The sequence below is a fragment of the Onychomys torridus genome, chromosome 11, assembly GCF_903995425.1.
Source record: "Onychomys torridus chromosome 11, mOncTor1.1, whole genome shotgun sequence".
Lineage (NCBI taxonomy): Eukaryota > Metazoa > Chordata > Mammalia > Rodentia > Cricetidae > Onychomys > Onychomys torridus.
This window is the reverse complement of record NC_050453.1, coordinates 62,746,145-62,773,225: the sequence shown is the minus strand read 5'-3', so window position 1 is coordinate 62,773,225 and position 27,081 is coordinate 62,746,145. Positions and strand designations below refer to the sequence as shown.

Below are 27,081 nucleotides of genomic sequence, written 5' to 3'. Positions count from 1 at the left end.
CTTCCCAAAAGTTAAGAGACTCTGGCACAAGGGCATTATAATAAGTTTGAGCCTAGTTAAAAAGAAAAGATGCACTGAAGAAGGAAAAGAGGAAAGAGTTGTAGGTAACATAGCCACTCACTCCCAGCTCACTGCTGTTCTTAACTCGCCGCAATAGGGAGAGAGACATCTTTTACTTGGAAGAAAGTGAGGGAACTAGAAATATTCCCTACAACCAGTACTAGGTTTGCCTCAGTAACCACTACTGGACAGAGCTCCATGACCCCTATGACTAGGTCTGCATCTGTGGACAGAATCCCTATAGATAAAAAAAATCTGAGACTTCTAAAGGATGAACTAGTGCATAGGAGTGATTGATAGAGAACTACGGATCAACAGAATTTTCTTTCTGTTGTCTGCCATAGTATGAGCCTAAGGACATTCTCTCAAGGGGTCTGTCTGTTCAGGTGTAAACTTCCAGTGTGGCCTAGATTAGTATCAGATTTAGTGACCAAGGGATCATTTTTAATTTTCTTTTTCAGCCTTGACGTACTTAACCTTCAGTCAAGAAAGACTCCATCTGCTGAAGGTAGGCTAAGGAAGTAAGATCAAAATTTGACTTTGTAACTCCTGCTGTAATAAAACTCACTAAGGGCAGAACACAATAACCCTTGATCCAAAGCTAGTGCCCATTGTTACATCCACTACTGCTGAGGTGACAGGTGGAGACACAAACAAAGCTTGGTTAGAATATATAATACAGCTCATTTCTATCAGGCCGCTACACCCTCTGACCAAAAATGAGCAATAGCAGGCAGTTATAGAAGATGGGTCTTGGTCCTTGGTCCTGATCTTGTGCTGTGCTGTGCTGTGCTGGTCATGGCAAGCAATAGACTCCAGGATGATCCAGTGATCCATTAGCCAGGTTATCATAGGACTGCCCACCTCAGGCATAAACTGTGGCACCTAACTACAAGCCAGTGATCATGAATGAGGATTCTAGGTCTGCCCCAGAAAAAAAAAAAAGTCTTCAGGACCTAATATGAATGGAATACCCTCTTTAGCATCCTGATCACCCATCCTGAGCATCACAATAACTTCAGATTTGTGACAGGTTTGGGCTTGGAGTACCTGTGGCTGCTAAAACACTGATAAAGACTCAGTTCACAACTTATGGCAAACCTTGACCTGGGATGGTAACCAGTGCTGAAATACCAGTGGTAACCACTGACTCAAAGAACATAATAAATGTCTTGAACTTGCTCTGTAGTTCAAGCAGGCCTTGAACTTGTGATCTCCCTGCCTTAGCAGGGAAAATAGATACAGAAGAAATGGGCACATACAGAGATACAGCTCTGAGCACATGTGCCTTGCAAGGATTGAGTCATGAAGAGAGAAGACCAACAAATAATGAGACTGAGCCAGGAATAAAAATTCTCCTATCAAAGGTAGGAACAGATCCAGGGGATGTCACTAATACCAGTTTTTGGATTATATCAGAGAGTTGAAACCAAAGGAGTTCTTTTAAACTCATTTTATAAGATGCTCGTTCCAGAGTCAGACAAAGGCACAACAACAAGAAAGTTATAGGCCAATAGTCCTGAAAAAAGACACAAAAATCCTCAAAATGCTATCAAGCCAAATCCAACAGCACATTAAAAAGATGATTGACCATTGAGAGTTAACCCAATAATGGAAGGATGGTTTAACACAGGCAAATTAATAAATGTAATACACTATATTAATAGAATGAAATAAATAAATCTGAGTATATAGATGAAAAATGTTTTTATAGAACTCAAAATACTTTCATGTAAAAATCTCTGGGCAAAGTAGATCTAAAAATCATATGCCATATGCAATACACCTGTAGTCAACATTATCCTAAATGAATAAAGCTGAAATATTTCTCTATAGGATCTGGAATAAGACAAAATGCCCACATTTACCACTTTGAGTCAAGATAGTGCTGAAAGATCTACCCACAGCAAACAAGCAAATGAAAGAAAATTTTTAAATGTAAAGTCATAAGAGGCAGTCATAATCACTGTTCACCAATGACATTATCATATTTACAGGAAAAGCCCAATGACTCTATTCAGAAAGTATTAGGAATACTAGGCAAATTGTAATGGTTAATACTGTCAACTTGATGGGCTCTGGAATCTCCTAGGAGATAAATCTCTGCTCATACCTAAGAGAGATGATCTAGATAAGGCTAGCCTCTGGGTGTGTCTGTGAGAAATTATCTAGATTAGGTTAATTGAGATGGAAAGACACACAGTGAGTATGGGCAACACCATTCTATGCCCTGGGCTCTGAGCTGCATAAAAGGGAAATAGGTTGAGTTCTAGTATTCTAGATTGTCTGGTTCCTGACTATGGATGCAATGTGGTAGACTTCCCCCAAGTCAAAACAAACCTTCCCTAACTTACTATGGTGCTAAGAAGTGGGGTCTTTGCTGTTATAATGTGAACATATGATACTTGGGGTTTGGAACTGGTTTCGGGAGGAACATGGAAGAGTTTGGACCATCAGACCCAGAGACCTGTAAAGAGAACTTAAAGAACCATCGTGGTGGGGCTTGTAAAATCAGAATGTCAAACGCAGACTCTGGAAGACAGTTTATGAAGTTCCAGAGAGGAACAATTAACAACTCCCTGAGATTAAGAGTCTCATGCTCTACCGACTGAGCTAGTTATTGTCACCTATGCTTGTCATCTCTATAATTATGTTAGTTAGGTTATCCAGATTTATAAATACATAGGTCAGATGGACAGGTAATCTTCAAACACTTCATGGACCTAGAGAACATGGCATTTAAATAACTTAGAATTCTGTTGATGTGAGACATAATTGCTCCTGGCAGCACCAATTTGATCCCGAGAGAATGTTGGGCTTCTAAGACATTTCCATTTGAAAGTTTGTCTTCTTGGCACAAAATGGCCTACTGGGCAAAGAACTGCCCTCGCCTCAACTGCTGACAGTACAAATGCTGTCCTTTCTGGACAAGTGGGACACAAGGAAAGCGACCACTATACTTTGCCAAGACAGGGTAAGATGGTCTTTCAGAATTCCTGCTTCTGAAATGGTCTGTCAGATACTCTAGGCCTGTAGCCAATTTGAATGCACCAACGATACTGAGAAACGTTAGGTGACTGTCCAGGCTGCTAGCTGTCTCTGTCTACTCTTGCAAGACTCCCGAAAGTTGCTTGCGTCCTTCTCCCATTTCTCAGATATTATTATATTCCTTCTCAGGTCTTTGATGAGGTTGGAGATTAGCAGTTATAGTTACAACTTAGTATATATACATATATAATATCTTAGATAGGATATATTATGTATTAGACTCAGGTTCTTTAGGATAGGACACCTTTTGGAATGATCTTTGTAACACGCCACCTACCCATGCCCTAGACTTCCCTGGATTTTAATATGTGTTTTTTGCTTGATATTGTTTGTACTTATTGTAATTCCAACTTATCTAGGTCATTATCCCTCATTACTCCTGGACAATATTTGATAACCATCTCTTTGTATATAGTCTTGTATTAGGTTAGAACTTTCTTATTTAGACAAAAGGGGGAGATATAGTGGATAGCCATCCCAGCATTGGCCTGGAAGTTCCAACCCCCACTGAGGCTTCAGTAATGGTCACGCCCACAAGGCGGGGCAAGGGAGGAAGCGGAAGATGAAGGATCGGGAAGAACTCACTCTCTTGGTTCCCGGACTCTGGACGCTGGAGGTAGACCGAGCAGAGTTCTCCAGAGAACAACGCCGGATTGTGCTATACCCTTGCCAGACCCTGTAACCTACCCCCTCATTTGTAAGTACCCCACAAAATAAACCTCCCTTTTAACTACGTGGAGCGGCCTTAATAATTTCACCAATATACTATAATTTTTATTGTATACTAAAGCAAATGAAAAGTAGGTGTGTGTGTGTGTGTGTGTGTGTGTGTGTGTGTGTGTGTGTGTGCAGAAAAAGAGACAAAGGAGGAGACACACAGAAAAGTAAGGAAATGATAAATTCAAAGAAGTCAAGGAGAGAACAATACAAAAAGGCAGAAGACATAATATACTATGTTATGTCATATGATTATATGTTATAATTTCAAGTGCATTAGTAACTACATTAATTACACATTAACCTGATTTTAAAACATATTTAAAATATTGAACAACAGAAGCTTAAAACTAAGTCACACAAGACAAACTTAAATAAGCTGTGAACTATATTGACATGAAAATATAACTTAAAGACTAACTACAGCAATAAAGGGTCATTTCATAATAATTAAATGAGAAAAACATCAGTAACATATGTCATTTCAAACATGTACATATCTATTAATGTACCTCATCTCAAGATACCAAAAAGGAAAAAAATGTTTTGAAAAATAAAAGATAAAAATTGATATATAGACTTAAATCCTAACATCACAATCACAGATTTAGAACTAAATGACAAATATATATATGTACATATATATATATATATATATATATATATATATATATATATATATAAAATAACACACACAGATTGAAATTCTAACATCACAATCACAGAATTAGAGCTAATTGACAAATATAAAACACTTTAACAATAATCACAAAATAATGCATATTTTCAAATGTGCATTGAATTTTTACAAAAACTAATCATATCCTATATTATGAAACAGGCCCCAGTAAATTTCAAGATTGTGCTCAATACATTCAACAAATAATTTAAAAGACGTGTGCAATCCATAGCTTTTTCAAGTTCGAGCTCACTTACGTTCACAGCCCTTGGTAGGTGTCCACATCAGATTCTCTTGACAAGTCACAGTCTGGGGGTCATTGGGTGGCGATTGGTATCCAGGTTTGCACTGGAATTTCAATTTGGTCCCAATTTCAAACATTTGAAAATTTCTTAAAGCAAGCTTATTGCCCTCCCAGGAAGCATAAGGAATATCTGGTACGCCAGTACAACCACCTGACCATGAAAAAAAAATCATGAAGAAATATGTTATTGAGAATGGTATTTAACATGATTGTTGCAGCTTTATGTAGCAAAACTAGCTTACTGCGATGACCTGCACCTGTTGGTGTTTCAGAACCAACTTCCTGGGTTTCCCTTTAAACATAGTAGTTTTATTCACAAAAGTTGTTTTCAGTGTTTTAAAAGTAACTGGCGATTAAAGGGTTAACATACTAAGTTTTCTGCCTTTCTTGGTAACAGGATAACTTATGAGCCAAAAACTGTTTAACAGCAGTCTTACAGCTATGGCTACAAATGTAATTTAAGCATAATTCTCTCTCACTAGGTTAGTAAACTATATTTTTAATATCTCATGATGCTAAAAAGCAAAACAAAACCAGGAAGTAGGAAAACAGGCGAGCAATATGTAAAATATGTAAATATAAATTGTTAGAGAAAGAACATGGTAAGACATTGCACTAAGGCAGATGGCTAAGACAGAAGGTCCATGCTGCAAAAACCGAGGTGGAGATGAAGTACGTTAGATAACTGAAGGTTATTTGGATTTGATCATTGTAACTGACAAATGCTGCTTTAGAGGATCCGATTCAGTTCAGTCAAGATGAACCTGGGAAAGTGTCAAAATTGAGATCCGTTGAAAAGTGCATGCACTTTGTGTCTGAGCTATATCTACATGCCACAAAAAGGCTATTGATTTTTTAAAAGAGTTGAGCTGTGCCCTCATAATACTAGATGAATTTTTATATGTCTTTTCACAGGGTAAAAACACCTGCTGTATAGCCTTTGCCTTGTGGACAGCAGAAAGCTTTATTTACAGAATTAATCCTCCCTGGGACATTCATACATACAACTGCTTACCGAACTTCCTTTATTACTTGGTCCAAACAATTAGATTAGGTGTCTTCTACACTTAATTCTCAATACCTGTTTCCTTCTTTGGTTACTTCTTTAGGACATACTGAATTCTGGATTATTCAAATTTTAAAACTTCACATATAAAATGTTATTTGAAAGGAAAAGGTCAAAAGAAAAATCACACCAGGTCATGGTGGTAAATAGATTCATATGAGCCAGGAATTTCTTCCTCAGTGGTTCTGGTGATTGCTTCTCTTCCTGAAGACCTTTCTTGTTCCTCAGCCTCATTCCTGAGGCCTGGGGTCAGCTCCTAGCTGTGTGAGATGTGAGATAATAGTGCTATGCACAGAAAAGTGGGATGTTACTAATTAGAGATCACATCTGTGCCGAAGTGCCAAGTTACACCTGTGCAGTCTGAATGTCTGCGACAGGCATCTGTAAGAGTTACAACATTATAGATCCAAAGCCAAAATTATCTTGGGATAGATATTTTGTCCTTTTTGAAAAATAGTAATCAATTTATTACCTTCCTCTATGTGCGACAGTATTCCTGTGACTGAGGCTTTAAAACTACTCGATGAAATTAACATTAGACACATCTGTAACAAGCACGATTATATTAAAGCCTTCCCTAACCTACCTTAACATATCAAAACTATACCCTTCACAGTGTCTTCTCTGTGGTCTGCTATGGAGCTCATCTTATCAAATTCGTTTAAGAAATGTATTTCAAAGCTCTTCATAGACCTCTAGACCTGGCCTCCTTATGTTTGTATCCTTTTTGGTAGTCTGCCTGCTGGCTCGGTCACCCAGATTACTGGTTGACACACTACACAGACTTACATGGGCTATGTCTTCCTCATGCATGAATCTAGAGGTCAGCCTCTGCCCCAGAGCCCACCCCTGACTACCAGCTCGATGGATGAGGCTGCACTCCAGTCCTCTGTTTCTAGTCAGCTTGAGGAAACCAGAGACTCAAATTTGATGTCTGTTATTCTTCATGTCTCATCCTCTGATTTCTTTACCTATAAATTCATTCTTCTTTTTAAAATTTAAACCAAAAGACTTGAAATACTATGCTGTGGCCTGCTCCTATAAGAGGCTGGTCACTCTAAAAAGCCCGATCCCACAACCTGAGAAATCATCCCTGCTCTTCACCCATGGCAGCTCTCTCTCCTTAGGATGAAGAGTTCAAAGAACTTGCTGTAGTATGATTTTACAATTCCTAATTTTTGGTCCCAAGCAATGCCTGGCTCCGTATGCTCCTTGTCAGACAAAGGGTCCCAGACTAAATCACGTGGTGTAAGACTTCCCACAAGACCCCAAAACTTGTAAAACGTGCATCTGTGCCTCGCTGTACCATCCCTGTCATCAAAGCTACCTACCTACCTACCTATCTATCATCTATCTGTATCTATCATCTATTATCTATATCTCTGTTATCTATATCATCTCTCTATCATCTATCTCAATATCTCTATCATCTATCTATTTCTGTCTCTCTGTCTCTGTCTGTCTCTCTTGTCTCTCTCTGTTTCTCTCTCGTCTCTCTCTGTTCTCTCTCTCTCTCTCTCTCTCTCTCTCTCTCTCTCTCTCTCTCCACTATCCCTCTTAAAGAAGTTCCACTCTAGTTTTAACAGGAAACCTTTCTGTCCTTTAAGGTCATGTCACTCTGTTTTAAATTGATTATACTGTCCCTTTCTAATACTCTCTCCTCTAAAGTCCCTTTCTCTTTATAACACTGATTCCTACAGGGCAATCATGTGTCAACTCCACAGCTCAACAGATCCCAAGTTCCATACCAACTAAAGGGCTGGGAATGTAATCCTACAGCATCTGAGGCAGGCAACAGAGATTTCCCACTTTGCTGGAACTGGATTACCAGATGTAACCACCAACATGATTAATGCCCTTCCATTTCTATGAAAACTTCATGGAACTGTTGCCCCATTGGAACACGGGATTTGAGGAAACCTAAATCTATTCTCAGGCCATGGTTACTTATAGACAGCCCTAGAATAAACTGTCTTCTGTGTTCCTTTGAGATGAGAGCTGTTTCTTTCATGAACACCATGCAGCAAGTGGGTTCTTAGGATCAGACTCTTGTCATCATGCTTGGTAGTAAGCACATCTACCCACTGAGCTACCTCACTGGCATGTTCTGCAGGAAGATTTTCATAGTAATTATATAATCCACATTGCCAACAGAATCATGGCATGAAAACTACGTGATACACATGAAATAGTTTAAATAACCGTAGACGACTACTGGTAAGAATATCTTCCTTCTAGCAAAAAAGTTGAAGAAAAAAAGTATAATAGGAATTTAACTTGTGTTGACTATTGTATTAAAGTGGATTTAGGGAGTCAGCGAGATGGCCTAGTGGGTGAAGGTGTTTGTCGATATGAAGCCTAAAAACCTGAGTTCCATTTCCTAGACTCACATGACAGAAGAAAACAAGCTCCAGGAAGTTGTTCTCTGACCATCACATGTGCAGAGTGGAGTGTGTGTGTGTGTGTGTGTGTACACGCGTGCACACGCGCGCGCGCACACACACACACACACACACACACACATTCACACACAAAATAAATACATGAAGTTTAAAATGGGCTTGTGCCTATAAACATATCCCATCTGTATTCTAGATAACCTTAGATGAAAATACTGTAGCTCCTTCATACTCCATACTCACTAGATTCACAAGTAAGGACAGAGGATACCACTGACTATTAGCTTCACATTGGATTAAGATACTGCCTCTGAGAACATAACCCTTCTTGCATCTAATCTCAACAGAGTCTTTCTAAGTATAGACATGTTGAAATCCAGGGACCAAGTCTCCCACTGGAATCTGTGGCTGTTTATAGACGATTTCTAGAGAAGCCCAGGAAAAGATATCTAGGTTGTAAAAGAGAAAACAGTCGAGAGGTGGCAAGGGGATTGTTATGTTTCCAGGAAAAGTGGGTGACCTAGTTCTCACCTTAAAAGAAATTAAAACCGTTTCTCTATGGAACCCAATATGAGTGGATATGTCCTGGGAACATAGATTCAGGCCTCCCCAAATACTATGTTCCACTGTAGAAGTGGTTACAGATTACATTAATGACAGACCAAGAAAATCATAAATCAATGTACTTACCAAATATATTGGTGGGCCCATAGGTAGGTGGTTTACAATGGGGAAACTCTGCTATAGAGTTTAGATAATATCTGGTGAATTTCTTGGATTTTAAAGTTATGAAAACTAGTTGTTTGCTAACTAAACCAAGATTCTGATGGTCGCAAGGATGTTAGGTCACACACAGGGTGGGCAATGGATGCCTTTCAAAGGACTAAAGATAGCCCAAGATAATATGGCTCTGGTCTATAAATTTTAACTCAGTTCTAAATGTAAGTTTATGTCAGGTATGTACAAGGAAAACATTTAAAAATTATATATTCTCTTGGCACCTCAAAAAAGTTGAAAGCCCATCCTGCTAGTTAATGTAATAGAGTTGACTTTGCCAATTACAAACAAACAAACAAAAATCCCCAAGCCTAGCAATATCTAAATCTTGAAGCCTAAACTCCAAGTCTCCAAATCCTTCCAATATTCTGGTCTAGTTTCCAGAATGTTTTTGGTTGTGGATCAACAACCTATAGTGATGACATGCTAATCATGGAGTGACAGAGCATCAGAGACCTGCCCCTCGCAGCAGAGAACAAACACCACCCATGATCTAGCCCCCACTCAACCAGATCCTGTCATTCCTACCACCTATTCCTCCTGAATCCCCTCCATACCACTACAGGGATGCAGCTGAAGCCCCATCACTTTTAGGTGATGGTGATAGATGTCTGTCAGTCGTATTCTGTCCCACTTCATACTGTCTCTTTAGTCTCTTCTTCCCTTCACCTTCTGAGTTATACAGAGATGTTTTGCTGCTGACATAACATGATACCACTTTTGACTTTGCATCCCATGGTAGCCATGACAGCTGGAGCAGGACATACAGTAGTAGTAGTGATGGAGCTATTGACATACTCAAGTAGAAGGTCCCAAGACTATCACTAGAGACTCCAGCTGTTGTTCCTGGGTCCCCTCCCCAGCTTCACGTGATCTTAGGGATATAATAGAATATATAGGAAGTGAAAGATTAATTGAAAACAGTACTGCATGATTCAGCTTCTGGGAGGTCACAATTGAGGATGGGGTGGAGCTTTGTAGCAATACGGCTGTTATGGAGTCACTGGCCCTCTATAAATAACTTCTTCCCAGTGCTCTGAAACTACTCTGTAAGCATGCTTAATAAGCTCATATTGGGCCCCCTTAAGATGGACGTTGGTGAAGTTATATTTTGTCTGTCCATTGGTGCCCATCAGACACCAATATCTGGGGTGAGCAGACATTTGTTTGTACAACTCTGTCACACACCAGGCATTTCCTCATCTGACTCTTGCCAACACTGCCAACACTTCCAGCCTCAGCTTCTGTCTGTTCTGCAGTCTTCTGTTGTGTTTGATTGTGCAAGTCTTGCCATAGAGGCATGAGGATCATCTAAAGAAGGCTGGCTACCATGTAAACATGGGTTCGTGTAAGAAGTTTCCTAGGGTAACAATGCAGTAAGAGAGATCTTGCAGAAAGCTTTTTCTATAAAACGCACAGGATTATAATGTAGATTATCACCATATACTCTATACCAATCTAATGAATGTAGTGTAATGGCTGAACAAATAAATTGTTTCATTATTGCAATCATTCATGTGTATTTAACTACTGTCACTACCTCCAGTACACACATCTTATTCTTATAAATAAATGCAAACAATTGAAAGCAGAATTCATCACTGGGACTTACTTCCACAGGCAGGAGGGCTTGGACTCCAAACACCTACTGTTCTGTTCACCACAGTGCAGATGATGGAGGCATTGCCAAGGAGAGTGAAGCCAGTGTCACAGCTGTAGATGACTGAGGAGCCATATGTATAAAGATCTTCCTCTCTACCACTGTGCTTCCCATTGCTGATTTCTGGAGGGGACTCACACGTGACAACTTAGATGAATAAGGGGAGAGAAAGGAGTAATCAGGAAGGGTATCGTTGTAAATCTAAAATTCTGTCAGTTGTAAACGGAGGGTCCAAGAGGCAATAGAGACACAAGTGGTTAGTATATAATGCTGTGTAAGTGTCATATTATCATGTCAGAAAAAAAAAAAACCTTTACTTACTTACACATTCTGGGAGAGAATCACTCCAGTCTACTCCTTTACCTTGGACCTCACACCGGCTAGTTGTTGAGCCAATCAAAAGATACCTGAAAGACAGATCTAAGGTTTATCTGGAATCTTACTTTAGTTTACTTTAACAGCAACTGGACTCAAGGTTTTGAACAAATACAATTTTATTCATCATTTTAAAATAAAACTATTGATGTACTGTTGACCAGTAATTACCATTAGAGCCATCTTGGAGTTCAATTTCATCATATTGAGCAGGAGCACACTTTCTCATGTTAACATTTCTTTCATCCATTTATGACAATTTATTAATTTTTCTAAGTGTTGTATAATGCAACCAAAGAAAAAAACACATATAAATTTTGAAGCTATAGTTGTTTTTTTTTTTTTAAAGATTCATTTATTTATTATGTATACAATGTTCTGCCTGCATGTAGGCATGCAGGCCAGAAGAGGGCACCAGATCTCATTACAGGTGGTTGTGAGCCACCATGTGGTTGCTGGGAATTGAACTCAGGACCTGTGGGAAAACAGCCAGTACTCTTGACCTCTGAGCCATCTCTCCAGCCCCTATAGTTGTTTTTAAATACAACTTTAAATACAACTTACTAGAACCTTAAAAATGATGCAACTCTTTTCTCAAAACAAATATTTGAAAATTTCCCCACACATTAGAATGTACTTTGTCCTAAGAGCACAGTTTGATATGCAGTGCACATGGTCTTGATTCCTTCATGGTTTCATTACACTGTAGTAAAAGGCAGGAGCAAAATCACCAAAAAAAGCCACACCATGCACCAGAAATTCAAAGCTTGCCCTATCCATCTTGTGACTTCTGTTCTTTCTTCCTTTTTCTTCCTTTCTTTCTTCCCTCCTTCCTTCCTTCCTTCCTTCCTTCCTTCCTTCCTTCCTTCCTCCCTTCCTTCCTTCTTTCCTTCCTCCCTTCCTCCCTTCCTCCCTCCCTTCCTTCCTCCCTTCCTTCCTCCCTTCCTTCCTTCCTCTCTTCCTCCCTTCCTTCCTCCCTTCCTTCCTTCCTTCCTTCCTTCCTTCCTCTCTTCCTCCCTTCCTTCCTCCCTCCCTTCCTTCCTTCCTTCCTCCCTTCCTTCCTTCCTCTCTTCCTCCCTTCCTTCCTCCCTCCCTTCCTTCCTTCCTTCCTTCCTTCCTTCCTTCCTTCCTTCCTTCTTTTCTTTCTTATTTATTTATTGTTGTGCTGAAAATGGAACTCAGGGCCTAACAAATGCAAATGTAGTGATCTGTCAGGGAGCCTCATGACAATCCCATCATTATCATCTTTTCCTGAAGAAAGCATAAAGATAATTGTAGCTAATAAAAAAAAATCTTTCCCACCATGAAGGCAAGACCCTAAAGTTCAGCCAACCCACCCACAGACTTTCACAAATACTCGCCACTGGATTAACCCTGAGCCCTTCTCCCAGTGTGATGGGCTACCAAAGTCTCCACATTGCATGGATTTCAAAACCTCAAGTATCACATCCATGCTGTGGATAACAAAGTATTACTTCCCAGAGTGGTAGATAACAAAGGCCCATGAAGAAAAAAACTTCTGGTTAAGAAAATGGAATCTTTAACCTGGGTAGAGTCCAACCATGGGACAGGTCAACCACCTGGTCAATGGACCACCTCTAGGAAGATGGGCTCATCTTAAGGCATGCTAAAGAGGTGGGCAGGATAATTAGTCCTTTAGTGAGATACTGCTTTGCTTCCCATAGTCCCCATCCCTTGCACAGTCTCTTGCTGAACACAACCGTGCTGGTTTGTAAGCTTGCCCACTTGTCTGAATTACTCAGAAAAGGATAGCTTTCCTTTCCTTTCAGTCTGTAGTGCTGTGGGCATGCCTTCATTAACATGTTGGAGCTTCCCTGATATTTTGGACTTCCTTATTATTTCTCTAAAGCCTTTCTACTCAACAGGTAGATGTTTGTCTGTCTCCAGACAGACTTAGACAGCATCTCCTCCACCTTCCTCCCCTGGATTTTGCTGAGATTTAAAGCTTAGCTGCCCTGGTCTGCTTTTCCCTTAAACTCTAATAAAACTGTCCTTGAGCTTCCAGTTGAATGCATTCTTAAATTCTTTTGTTAATGAGATTAAGGTTCCCAAATGGTAACCCTAATTTCCCCCGTATCATCTGGAAACTATAAGGGGACTCCACACAATTCTAGTGATCCTGTTAGGGGTCAAAACTGCAACAAAACAAGAAAGGTCCCCACTGCCGGGGCGGTTTCCATTCTGATCATTATCATTGTTGCTGCTGTTTAAAATCCTGATTCTGTCATTACAAGGAGGAAATCCTAGGAGATTACCCCTTTCTTTCCAGACTTCTACTGTTTCCCTACCCAGACCACACCATGGTGTCCGACTTCAGAAAGCCCCGAAACTGCTGGGGCTGGCCCTCTGGGAGGAAAGACTGGTGCTCTGGGAGGGAGTGTGTGTGAGGCACCATGGATGCTCAGAGTAGTTTATGTGTTCTTTAGGAGCACTCTGTTTCTCACCAGGTGTCCTGTACACTGGGATCCCTGCAGGGCAGAACACAGCAAATGCCCAGGAGGAGGTAACAGTGGGGAACTCTCTTACAGGAAGTGCTCCAGTCAGAACGGTTTGGGCTGTGCCCAGAGGCCTTTGTCCACTTCACTCTGCCACCTCATCCTTGTGTTCTTGTGTGAGCCTAGCCACCAGAGGCCATTGCAGGCCTTCAAGTGCATGCTCAGGCTGTTGCCGGTCTGACAGGTCCATGAGCTTTGCCTGAGGAGCCTTCATCGTCTTTCACGCGGGACCACATGTTCCTGGTGTCCCAGATGCTCATACAGTTGTTCTTGGGGGCAGTAGCAACCAGGCTGCTGTCCAAGCTGAAGGCCAGGCTGCTGGTGGTGTCTGTGCGGCCTGTGCGCACTTGGCTCATCACACATTTGTTTAAGAACAAGCTGCAAATCAAATGGTGTACAATAGATGCAGTGTTCAGCAGTGTTGGTTAAGTACTTTCCTTGTCATATGACATCAGCTATTTTGACCCTTGATTTGAATTTTCTGGTTTTAAAGCTTGGCATACCCTTATAAACCATTTACTTTAGACTTATCGCGTCACCTTTGCTCTTGACAATTCCTCCTCCTAAGACATTGAAAAATGTCCATTTACCCTGAATATCCATGAAATCTTATGAATAAAATATTATCTGTCAGAATGGAGGAATGTTTTGAAAGAAAAGTATACTATGACCAAATGGGTTTATTTTGAGAATGAAAGGAAGATTTTAAAGGTAGGAAGGAGAATTCTGTATTACAATATTATAAACTGAATGTATGTACCTGCCCCTCATAGTCACATGGGGCAGCCATTTATTTGTGAATCTGTATGAAGAAGTAATCATGATTCACAAGGATGGAATGGCACCTTAAACCAGGAAGATTAAAGTCTTTATAAGAAAAGAAGTCAAGCCAATAAACATGTGAAGAAATGTCCAACATCACTAGAATGCAAATTAAAACTCCATTGAGATTTCATCTCATCCCACTCAGAAGGGGTATCATAAAGAAGAGAAATAAAACCAATGTGGATGAAGACGCAAAGAATAGAAGACCATCAGTGGGAATGTAAACTGCTCCAGCCACCATGACAATCAGTGTGGATGTCCCTCAAACTATCACATGACCCAGCTACACTACTACTGGGACTACTGGGTATTTATCCAAAAGTCTCTAAGTCAACACATCACAGTGATACATTCACATCAGTGTTTACTGCTTCACTATTCCTAACAACTAAGTTACAGAACCAGCATAAGTATCTAAAAATGTAGAATGGATAAATCGAAAGTGCTACATGAACTTAATAGAAGTTTTTCAGCAATAAAGACTAAAACTAGTTTATTTTCAGGAAAATTAAATGTAACCAGAGATTATCAGATTGAATGATTAAGTCAGGCTTAGAAATATAAATATTACATAGTTTCTCTGTGTCAAGTGCCTATATTGTTTGGGAGTTTATGGCATTCCACTAATCAATATTCAAAAAGAGTCAAAACTATTCTGGGCCTTTGTATTTGTTAGCCTATACTCTCTAGCAGGGTATTATTACCCTGTCATAGGGTAAATCCGCTTAAACTCTTTCAACATGTGTGTACATTTCAGGAAGCTTCTATAATAGTAGGTTTCAAAGGTCTTCAGTGGTGGGTATCCTCTCCCAAACTCCTTTCTCTATCCTGTCCTCTGACTACATTGAAGACTTTCCTTGTCCCCCTCCATTCTATCCCCTTTATGTAAAGGAATCTTTAAAAACTATTCTGAAGTCCATCGTAAAGAACAGTTAGTTGGCTGCACTTTAAGTCTTATATCATAAAACTGAGATTAGGAGATTATGCAGAGAGTTAATTGCTGAGGAATTTATGCAGGAAGTTAATTGCTGTCCTAGATGATTAGCCAGACTAAAGGAGAGGCTGGTGCCATGATAAAGTTTTTTTGTACCTACAATTTTTCTCAATAAAACATTCATAAATGAAATTAAAGTACATATTAAATATTCAACATCATGGCCACACTGGTTTCATTTCAGAAATTAAAGGTTGGTTCAACTTATACAAATCAACTTTGGTTGAACAAATCAGACAGCTGGTAACTTTGTCCTTGTAAACTGGACTGGAGCTGGCTATCTGTCCTTAGGAATAGGGCTATTTCCTGGGGAGGTTTATTTTACAATCCATATAGCAGGGATACCTGGTCTAATTTGAACTTACTTTAAGGCTTTAAATCAACTATTGGTATACAGTTGTCTTAGAGCTGGGGAGATACTGTAATTTTCTATGTCAGCCTGAGCTCTTATCTAACAGGTTTCTAAGTCTCTCACAATTTTAATAGACTTAGCTATAAAAACATATTTTTATTCATGAAAATTACGCAGCTTAAGAAGAAATCATCTTCCTGATAATCCACAGAAATAAATGTGCCAAATAGGTGGGATATATATTCATGAGGAAAGCACACTACTAAATACAAGCTGTAGGAAAAACCCCACAGCTGTTTAGGGAAGAATTGTACTAGCATATGAGAAATTACAGACAGAAGCAAACAGTATTCATAGTCTGTGACCCTGTGGTCCTTGCCTACCGGGGTTCACCATCAGAGAAGTATTCAACTGGTGGGTTGACCTGATGAATATTAGTTGCCATCTGCTGTAGATTGCCATGACTCTTGGCAGAAGAAAGCAGCCAATTTAAAAATTGTATGAGCTGGACAGTGGTGGCTCACGCCTTTAATCCCAGCACTCGGGAGGCAGAGCCAGGCAGATCTCTGTGAGTTCAAGACCAACCTGGTGTATAGAACGAGATCCAGGACAGGCACCAAAACAACACAGAGAAACCCTGTCTCGAAAAAACAAATAAAAGTTGTGTGGGAAAAAGAAAAAGTAAATTACTTCTAAAGGAACAGTGACAAGTACCACACAGGAAAACTTAAAAGATGGGATACTAAAACCAGCAAAAGACACATGAAAGAATCTAGGGACTAATTCCCTTGTTGGACATAGATGAAATTTTTCTCAATAAAACATTCATAAATGAAATTAAAGAACATATTAAATATTCAACATCATGGCCACACTGGTTCCATTTCAGAAATTAAAGGTTGGTTCAACTTGTACAAATCAATAAATGTGATTAGATACAGAAGGGAATCTAAGAACAGAAGTCATATGATTATCTCAAAAGATCCAAAAAAATGTTTTTGACATCCCTTCATAATAAAAGCCTCAAAAGAAACTAAGGATACAAAGGACATATTTCAGTAAATAAGGTCTGTATATGGGAGATCTGTAGCCAACAGCATGTACTAAATGGGAGAAAACTGAAAGCATGTCTTTTAAAATCAAAAGCAAGACAAAAGAATACACTCTCGGCTGGGCAGTGGTGGCGCATGCCTTTAATCCCAGCACTCGGGAGGCAGAGCCAGGTGGATCTCTGTGAGTTCGAGGCCAGCCTGGTCTACTAAGTGAGTTCCAGGAAAGGCACAAAGCTACACAGAGAGACCCTGTCTCGAAAAACCAAAAAAAAAAAAAAAAAAAGGAATACACTCTCCATTATTTTCAATATGGTGCATAAAGTCCTAGCTACAGCAACAACTCAAGACAAGTTAAAAGGGATATAAACAAAACAAATGAAGAAGTATCCCTGTTTGCAGATAGCATGATCTTCTACTTAAAAGACACCACCAACTCCAACCAGAGAAGTCTTAGACCTAACCAGGACTTTCAATAAGCAGCAGAATACAAGATCAAATTGTAAAAAATCAGGAGGTTTCTTATAGAAAAATAATTAATTTGCCAGGAAAGAAGTCCCATTCAGGACAGCTTTTTTTTTTTTTTTTTTAATCCTAGGAATAAGCTTACCCAAGGAAGTAAAAGACTACCGAGATGGAATTTTGAAAATGATGAAGAAAGAAACTGAGGATGAACCAACAACATAAAGACCTTCCATGCTCATGGTGGCAGATTTAATACTGTCGAAGTGGTCATTTACAAGTATGTGGTGGTTTAAATGAGAATAGCACCCATTGGCTCATATGTTTGAATAAATGATGCCCAGCTGGCGGAATTGTTTGGGAAGGATTAGGGGGTGTGCCTTCATTGTAGGAGGTGGTCACTGGGGAAATGCCATTCTCAGCCAGCTCCTTCCTCCTTGTGTTTGGAGATCAAGATGTGAGCTTTCAGCTACTGCTCCAACACCATGCCTGCCTGCCTGCTGTCAAACTTCCTGATATGATGGACACAGACTCATCCTTTGAAATTGTAAGCCCTCAATAAATTCTTTTTTCTTAAGTTGCTTTGGTCATGGTGTCTAATAATAGCAATTTAAAAAGTAAGTAAGAAAAAGTAGAATGTGATTCCCATCAAAAACACTACTCATCACAGAAGCAGACAAATACTAAAATTCACATGGAAACACACACACACACACACACACAAAACCCAAGTAGTCAAAGCCATCCTAAACAGAAAGACTAATGCTAAGGATGTCACAATAACTGATCTTAGAGCCATAGTAACAAACCAAGAATGAAGTAGTGCACACATAAACCTACATACAATGCTCGACAGAGTTGAAAAAGAAAAAGAAAAAAAAAAGCATGGAGAAAAGACAGGCTCTTCAGCCAAGGGTACTGGGGAAATTGTGTCCCCATTTACAGAAGAATGAAACTACATCCCTACTTACTCCATATGAAATCAAGAAATGGAAGATCTGGAACCCTTAAACTGCTAGAGCAAATAGGTAGAACGCACTTTAAGACATAAGAATAGACGAAGACTTTCTGCAAAATTACTCTAATGACTCAGAGAACAATCCCACCAACTGACCAATGGGAGTGCATGAAGTTAAAGAGTGTCTGTACAGGGCAGTACAGTACAACCTGCTGACTGGAAAGATAGGATGGGAGAAAATCTTGGGCAATTGTACATCCAATGAGGGATTCATGTCTATAAATGGACAAATAAATTAGTCTTCAAACGATGAAGTCCAAATAACCAATAGCTCTTAGAAATCATGTTCAGCATCCTTAGCCAGCAGAGAAATACCAATTAAAACTACACTAAGATTCCACCCCATCCCAGTCAGAATGCCTACTATCAAGAAAACCAACAACAACGAATGCTAATGAGGAAGTGTGTGTGTGTGTGTGTGTGTGTGTGTGTGTGTGTGTGTGTAAACAATTGAGTTTTATTCAGTCCTAATGGGCAGAATTATCTCATTTGCAGGAAATTAGGTTGAAATGAAGAACATCCTGTTAAGCATATAAACTAGCCTCAGAAACACAAATATGCCATGTTTTCTCTTATGTTCTGAATTAAGATTTGTATAAGTGATAGTAGAAGAGTAGGTATGAGGAAGAGGAGGATGAGATGAGCATGAAAACAAGAATTATGAAAATACAAAATAAAAATAAAAAACAAGTAATTTATTGTGTGAATATATATAAACACACTAAAATCATTGAATAGAAAGCCTCTAAGTAGATCCAGATATACCTGAAAGTTAAAATATTATCTTAAAAGGTTTTACCTTATATTATTAGAATAAATGTTGACTTTAGGAAAACATTTGACTACATTTTATTCACTTGGGCAGGGGTAACGCATGTGTATCTGGAGTCAAGGGGACATCTTGCAGGAACAAGTTCTGTCCTTCTATCATGTTGGTCTTGCAGACATATTGGAAGAAGGTATAGACACAACTGTACATAAAAATATCATAATGAAATCTATTACTTCTTATCTTATGCACGTGGTGCCGGAAGTATTCCTGGTTTCCTGTGCAAGGTTTTCACTATGGCTCAAAAGACAGGGAGCTTGTGCCTCAGGAACTAGTCAGGAAGGTACGTCTGAGGGGAGAAAAATCATAATTGACACCAAAATAATGTGTCGAAATAAACATGGCTGAACTGGATCTCACCAAAATTAAAATTCTTTTCCTTATAAAAGATCTTGTGATGAGGATGAAAAACATTTGCAGTCTGGAAGGAAACTTCACAGTTTACACGTTCAGTGAAGGACTAGAATCTAGAATATGCCAAGAATTCTAAGGATAAAAGGAAAACACCAAATAATCCCATTGGAAAATGGGAGAAAGGGTGAACAGATACTTTGGTGAAATATGCACATGGGAAGTAGCAGAGGAAAACAAGAACAAAACCATTGCCTCCTACAGAAATGCATGCTTAAAGCCCCATGATGTCATTGATTTGGTAAAAATAAAATGCCGAGGCACCAATAAATGCTGATGTCCATAATAAAGGTGACTTTAAGGTTAAACATTACATTGTTAATCTAGTAATTACATTCAAGAAATAAAACACCAAAGTTCAAACTCCACCCCCACCAACCCCCACCACAAAACAATCTGGGTATGAGTGGTTACAAAGCATTCTTCATTGAAGATGAGGGAAAACACCTCAAGTGTCTGCCAATGGTCAAGTAGTGAAGCACATTCTAGAGTGTCGAATCTGCCTCAGCAGTGAGACTGGAGAAATTGTGGATGCACACATAGCCTTGGTGGGTGTTCAGGGAACTATCCTTCGTACTAAAAGCAATCTCAAAGGTTACACATGTGTGAATCTATGTATACAACAGTCTTGAAATGGTACAATTGCAGGCACAGACATCAGAAGACGATGAAAGTCAGGAAGAGGAGAAGGGAGGGAGAGGGTTGGAGATAAAGGGTTAACAAGTATGATGGAGCCATCCATCTCTTGACTGTGGCAATGGTTACTTAAATGCACAGATTTGTCAAAGCTTATATAGAGTAAGCACACGTTCTCCCAGATGAGCATATGTAAAGCAAGTGAACTCAGTATGGCCAATAGATTATATTAATTTTTTTTCCTCTTTTCTTTCTTTTCTTTTTTTTTTCTCTTGGTTTTGTTTTTGTTTTTCGAGACAAAGTTTCTCTGTGAAACAGTCCTGGCTGTCCTAGAACTCACTCTGTAGACCAGGCTGGCCTCAAACTCACAGAGATCTTCCTGCCTCTGCCTCCTGAGTGCTGGGATTAAAGACAAGCGCCACCACTGCCCAGCGAATGTTTATTTTCTTGTTGGGATATGAACTATATCATATAAAATGTAACTTTGGAAGGAAGTAAAACAGTATATGAAAATTTCTTACTATCATTTCTTATAAAAACAAATAGTTTAAAAAACTGCAGTGAGTGTTTGGTTGGTTTTATCACCTTAATAAGCAAACATTCTATTTTTTTTTTTTTTTTGAGCTGAGGATTGAACCCAGGGCCTTGTGCTTGCTAGGCGAGCACTCTACCACTGAACTAAATGCCCAACCCAATAAGCAAACATTCTAAACTTTGATGAAATGTTCACTCTGAGAGGTGGAATGGACGTTTGTCTTAGAAATAGACATTCATTTTCATTATAAAAATTTTAACAGTCTATGAAGAGTCACCTGACAAAGTTTATCAAAATGTCAGTGTATCTTTTGTATAGATACAGTGGATTTCAACCTTCCTAATGCTGTGACCCTTTAATACAGTTCCTCATGTTGTGGTGACCCTCAAATATAAAATTATTTTCTTTGCCCCTTCATAACTGTAATTTTGCTACTGTTATGAATCATATTGTAAATATCTGTGCTTTCCAATGGCCTTAGGAGATCCCTGTGAAAGGTTTGTTCAACCTCCAAAGGTCAAGACCCATGGATTGAGAACCACTGGTGTAGAACCACCATCCTATTCCTGGAGCTGTAACCTTTAGAAAAACCTATAGACATATGTCAGAGACTATATCTAGAGAATAGTGAATCCAAGAATAATATGTAATAGCATGAGATTAGAAATGCACAGACATCTGTTTTCAGGGACCATTGAATAAATCATGCTAAGCTCTGATACGCATTGAAAAGCTTGATCTGCTGTAGTTTGGTTATGGAACACCTCTCAAAGGCTCAGGTGTGGTAAGTGTGGTCCCATGCTGGTAGATCTACTCAAAGAGATTTAGAATTAGAAGATTTAGATTTAGTAGAAAATTTAGAATTCAGTGTGAGTATGTAGGGCTGGGGTGCCAGGCCCTTCCTTGAAGGATATGTTAAAACCTAGCCTCTTCTCACTCTTTTTGCTTCCAAGACACCAGGGGTGAACAGCTTTCCTCCACACACTTAGCACACCTTGAGGATGGTGCCTAGAGACTATAAACTGAGAGCCTCTAAAGTCATGGCCAAAATAGATCTTTCCTCCTTTCAAATTGTTAATCACAGGTATTCTATCACAACAATGGAAAACTAAAGCAGTACTCATAAACACACAATACAGATGTGGAATGAGCAAACCGTAGGAACAGGAGGATCAAGGATCTTGGATACATATTTATTGTCATAATATGCTCTATGACTTAACAAATACTTCATTCTCATGGTTCTGGAGGCTGGAAGCTTCAAGGCTGGGATGCCTCTACGGTTGAGTTCTAGAGGCTTCCCAGGTTGCAAAAAGATGCAGAGGAAACAAGTTCTCACATACATCTTCTTTTAAGAGGGGAGGGGTGTGCACCCAGAAAGGCTCATCTCCAGGTACCTTGCAAATAAAGATATGGATTTGGGTAACGAAAGCCGTGTTCAGCACAAAGCAGTGCAGTAGAGAGGGAAAGAAAAAAAAAATCAAAGTTCAAAACAGCATGGGGAGTCAAATAACCGTGCATAAAAGGGGGGTAAGACATTGATGGACATATTTGTCCTCAGTTGTGTTTGTATAATAAATACTCATGTAATAAATACTGAAAAGACAATCATAAACGAGCCAATGTCATTTCTTGTCAGAAGACAGAGAAGAATGGGTAAATGGGACTGAGTAGAAGCAAGAACTTTCTAGTTATATACACTCACAGAGTTTTATTATGAAAACATGAATGTGTTAACTCCTTATAAAACTAATTCAAAGAAAAGTATTGCTTCCAACTTGCCTTATTCTCACTTACCCCTTCGCACAGCTGAACTCTATGGTTGAACCTAAGAAAAGATCAGTCGTAATATCTATTTTCCCATTGACCAACTCGCCTGGGTTTCTGCATCGTTTCTCTGAAGGAAAATTAAGCTGATGATTAGTGGTGAAATACTTGTAAGATACAAAAATAAGGGAAGGGGAGTGCTTAGTTTTGGACATCAGTGTTGGATTTTGTCACAGAACTAGAAATAGAATGACTAAATGACTCAGCTATACCACTCCTAGGCGTACACCCAAAGCATCTTCTGTCTTAGTGCAGAGATACTTGCACAAACACATTCACTGCCACTCTATTCACAGTAGCAAGGAATTGGAATGAACCCTGATGTCCACTAACTACTGACAGGATGATGAAAGTGCAGTACATACACACCAAGGAGTATTACTCGGCTGTAGGGCAAAAAGGAAGTCATGACATTTGCAGTTAGATGTATAGAACTGGGAAAAATTATACTGAGTGAAGTTGCCCAGGCCTCCCCAAAATAAACAATGCATGTCTTCTCTCAAATGTGTGTGCTAGCTTCAAATGTTCTATCCTATGTGTTTAGTCTAAGTACATGTGGAAGCTGAGAAACTAGAAACAGGCCTCTGGGGGGATGCATTTAGGGAGGATGATAGTAGAACTCAGGTGATGAAAGAAATGGGTAGTAATAAGAACAGAGAGGTTCAAGTAGCTAGTGAGTGATGGGAGAAGGTTAGCCAAAATGAAGTGTGCATGGAGACGTTATATGGGAAACTATGATCTTGCAATTCAAGTAAAAATATAATAAAAGGAAATAGTCTAACACATGTGATAGGAAAGAACAGGTATGCTGGGAGCTGAAGGTTTCAGTGGGGATGGTAACAAGAGGGTGGGGAAAGGAGGATAAGAGTGGGTTAACCATAGCTAAGCATGTATGGAGAGGCTTTACAATACCCCACTAGTTTGTAGGCGAACGTAATTTTAAAAGGAACTTAAACAGAATTAGCCCAAGTGGGTGAACAACACTGATCCCAGAACACATATGTTATTAAGTGAACATCTCAAGGCCAGGCTCAGTGAACCTTCCTGAGAGTTATTGATCAGAAGATCCCCAGAGGCATCCAAAACACTGTCATTGTTCTTGGCTGACCACCATAACCATAGTAGGTAAGACTTTATTGCTGAAGACACCACACACATTGGCTATGGGATATAAAAGAAATCAATCCAAAAAAAAAAAAAAAAAAGCAGGAAACTACTACCCTACTGGCTAGCTTTCATGGTGCCAGAATGTGCTATATAGGCTACTGGAAGAGAAAAGACATGGGTGGTCTTAGCCAGCACTGGACTCTGCTGCTGCAGGAATGGCCTTACAGGAGGCAAGTTTTGCCCACTGGTGTGATACTAGCATAACTGTTATGGGGTAACCTGAATAAAGTGGATCTGAGGCCTGCTCCCCAGAAAAGAATTCATTCCTCGTACTGTAAACTTGGTCAAAGGTCCATAGATTGGGGGTTGGGAGGGGAGAAATGGGTCATAGGTCCTAGGGTAGAACTTACTATTATTCTTTGGCTAAATGGTCATGTTGTCAAACTGCTTTCTAAATATCTATGTTTATACCCATAAACCTGGGCTACTCTCCACCTTGATAGTAGAAGCTTCTTATTGAAGAGGGTAGTGGTCTATACAGAGACTTGTAACTGTAAAGTGCTGAGGATATGTGAATGCAAGTGATCAGTGACAGATGGATCATTTATATCAACCCAGAGCCTCACCCCTTAAGGCTTAGAGGGCATTAGGAAAGAAGGGGTAGAAGGCATGTAAGAGCTGGTGGACAGGGAAGAGGGCTGTGAAAGTCTGTCTTCTGGACATGACAGCTGTTGCATACATGAACTCATAGCAGCTATGGCTACCTGCACAAGATTAAGCCAGTTAAAAAAATTCCAGGATGGAGTTGGGAAGGGACTCTCTATGCTCCACCCTGGTGGAAGCAGTTGATGGCTACTGAGAAAAGGAAGATCATTTTAGTTTGGGTGGTGTCCATTGGGAAGTTCTCGTGTACCAGTCATGACTCGGATGACACATACAGATAACTGGACTCCATTGATTATAGAAAAGAAAAGATGACATGAAGCTGAGAGAAAGAGAGTGCATGAGCTCTGGGAGGGGAAGGGAGTTCTAGGGAGGGCCTGGAGTGGATGTGACCAAGATACAGTGTATCCATGTACAAAATTTAAAGAATAAAGTAAATATAAAAGGCCACTTAATTAGCTTCAACTCCTGCTTCCAGATAGCCCTGATGATATATTCCAATACTGACTTCTTTTCCTGACTCATTGAATTGTTATTTTGGGAGAAAATAAAAATAAACACATTGCCAATTCTTATAAAACACTTTAAAAAGAGAAAAAAATGCTATATCCAGTTTCATTTGATTAAGTAAACCAATAATGTAATATAGAATATAACACATGGTGGGTTTTATTCCTAAATACATATTTTAAATGTTTAGCCTTGTTCATAGACAGAAGAAAATGAAAAATAGATTTTTAAATCCTAAGTGTTTTAAAAATAGGATATGGTACACTCCCCACTTCCTTCTTTCAAATAGCATAGTTAATGTTAATCTTTAAAAAATATTTATTATTTATTTCAATAATCTCAGTCAGTGTGTGTGTGTGTGTGTGTGTGTGTGTGTGTGTGTGTGTGTGTGTGTGTTTGTGTGCATAATGCACACAACAATGAATGTGAAGTCTAAGAGAAGGCATCTGAGTCCTGGGAACTAGAGTTACAGATATAACTGGACAACAGGCTTTTTACATGGGTGCTGGCATCCAACCTGATCCTGTCAACAGCTCTGCCGTTCCCCAGCCCTAGGTAATATCAATTTAATTTGTAATACAATGTTGTTCAAATGATTCCTCATTAGGCTCAAGGGTCTGTTACATTTCTAGGAGTACTTTTTGAGAAGAGAAAGAACAGGTGAGGATACAGGCGGATACTCACTGGCACAAAAGACAGTATAGATCCACGAACCATTTTCATCACAAACAAGATGGCTTATGTTGATTTTCTTGAAGCCGTGATGGCAGGCATATTTCAGAACAGTTCCAGATGAGAAGGTTGTCTCATACAACTGGTTGATTGGAGAAGCAAACGGCAAACTGGGTGGAGGTCCACAATCACCTGGACACCGAATTACAAAGAACACCACAGGCTGTATCTTCAGAGACAGAACCTCCATGTTGAGTAGGACCAGGCTTCTTTTTCATCATGACTCTTACTACCCCAAATCTCATTGAACACAATAGATGATCATTGACATGTGCTTTCTGACGATAGTAACGATGGTGATAATGTAGATAGACACTTCACCTACTCTTTCCTACTCAGTAATATAGGTCAATTTCATTATTTTCTTGCTGCTTACATCTGCCTACTCAAATATAGTAGTCATCTATGTCATGTCAAATAGTATTCCTTCCTGCCTTTGTAAAAATATATTTCATTATGGAAGATCAGCTGTCTCAGAGAACAGGGACGGGAAGGAAGCATTTCATTTATGTTCTCTTGGAGCTTTTGAAATTTGTATGAATTCCCTGCTTTAAAAATGCTTTTCTACAACATTACAATGTGGAGACTACATTAAACCCTTCAGAGAAACACTCAATTCTACTTCCCTAGTAAGAATTATTAAATAAAATACTAAATACCTTTCACATGGCCCAGTGGAATTATTTGTATCTATTCTATATAAATAATCACTTAAACAATAGGAATTTTTCATGGTCAGACTGACAGATAATATATATTTATTCCTGGTCATAGTTGCTTTGAATTTAGGTTATTTATAGATCTAAATTAATATCAAATTTTCAGTACCTATGAAACCTTATCTTTAGTCAGGAGTATAGCAAATTTTCCTAAATCTACCCTACAATGTCAAAAATGAATATCTTAATTTCCTAAATCTACCCTACAATGTAAAAAAAAAATGAATTGCTTAAGGCAGGCATGTGATAGACTCATGGTGTGGTGACTTATGGCTTATCTCTGCCAGTCCCCCAGCCTCCATTACTTACCAAGAACAGGAGCCATCAGAACAGTGGCCAAGGTCATTTGGAACAGAGTTGAATGAGAGGTTTTCCACAGCTCAAGGAAGGACCAGGCTTTCATTACCCCTTTTCTGTGGAGGGCGGAGCTCTTGGTGAGTACATGTGAAGAAGCCCTTGGAGAGCACATGATCTGATGCTTTTCCAATATGTTTCTACCATAAGACTCAATAGTCACTGGTCTTATGCTTGTCATCAAGCACTAAAAATAACACAGGAACTATCTTAAAAGGGGTTAGAACTAAGTATATAAGAAAACATATTGAAATAAATATTTACGACACATGGCAGCTTCTATTAGCATAATATACCCCAGGAACTTACTCAGACGACCAGTTAATTCTATACGGAGAGATAAGGGTGGGTCTTCTGGAAGTGGCTTCCTATGTGGTAAGTATTGCTCTCAAATCCAAAGTGGTAGGTACAGAATACTTTATATTAAAATGGAAATCAAGTGTGGTCAAAGCAGTAA

The 27,081-nt window shown here is 39.3% G+C and overlaps 1 protein-coding gene across 1 annotated transcript in view; it reads right to left on the bottom strand.

The window, feature by feature from the left end:
- LOC118592898 (zona pellucida sperm-binding protein 3 receptor-like) overlaps positions 1-26,673 on the bottom strand; it is a 36,225-nt gene extending 9,552 nt beyond the window's left edge. The window contains 8 exon segments of the mRNA XM_036201984.1: positions 4,762-4,959; positions 8,517-8,537; positions 8,540-8,698; positions 10,663-10,857; positions 11,032-11,117; positions 22,510-22,609; positions 25,504-25,683; positions 26,580-26,673. Of these exon segments, the coding sequence (XP_036057877.1) occupies positions 4,762-4,959; positions 8,517-8,537; positions 8,540-8,698; positions 10,663-10,857; positions 11,032-11,117; positions 22,510-22,609; positions 25,504-25,683; positions 26,580-26,673 (1,033 nt within the window).
- Positions 26,674-27,081: the final 408 nt, after the last annotated feature.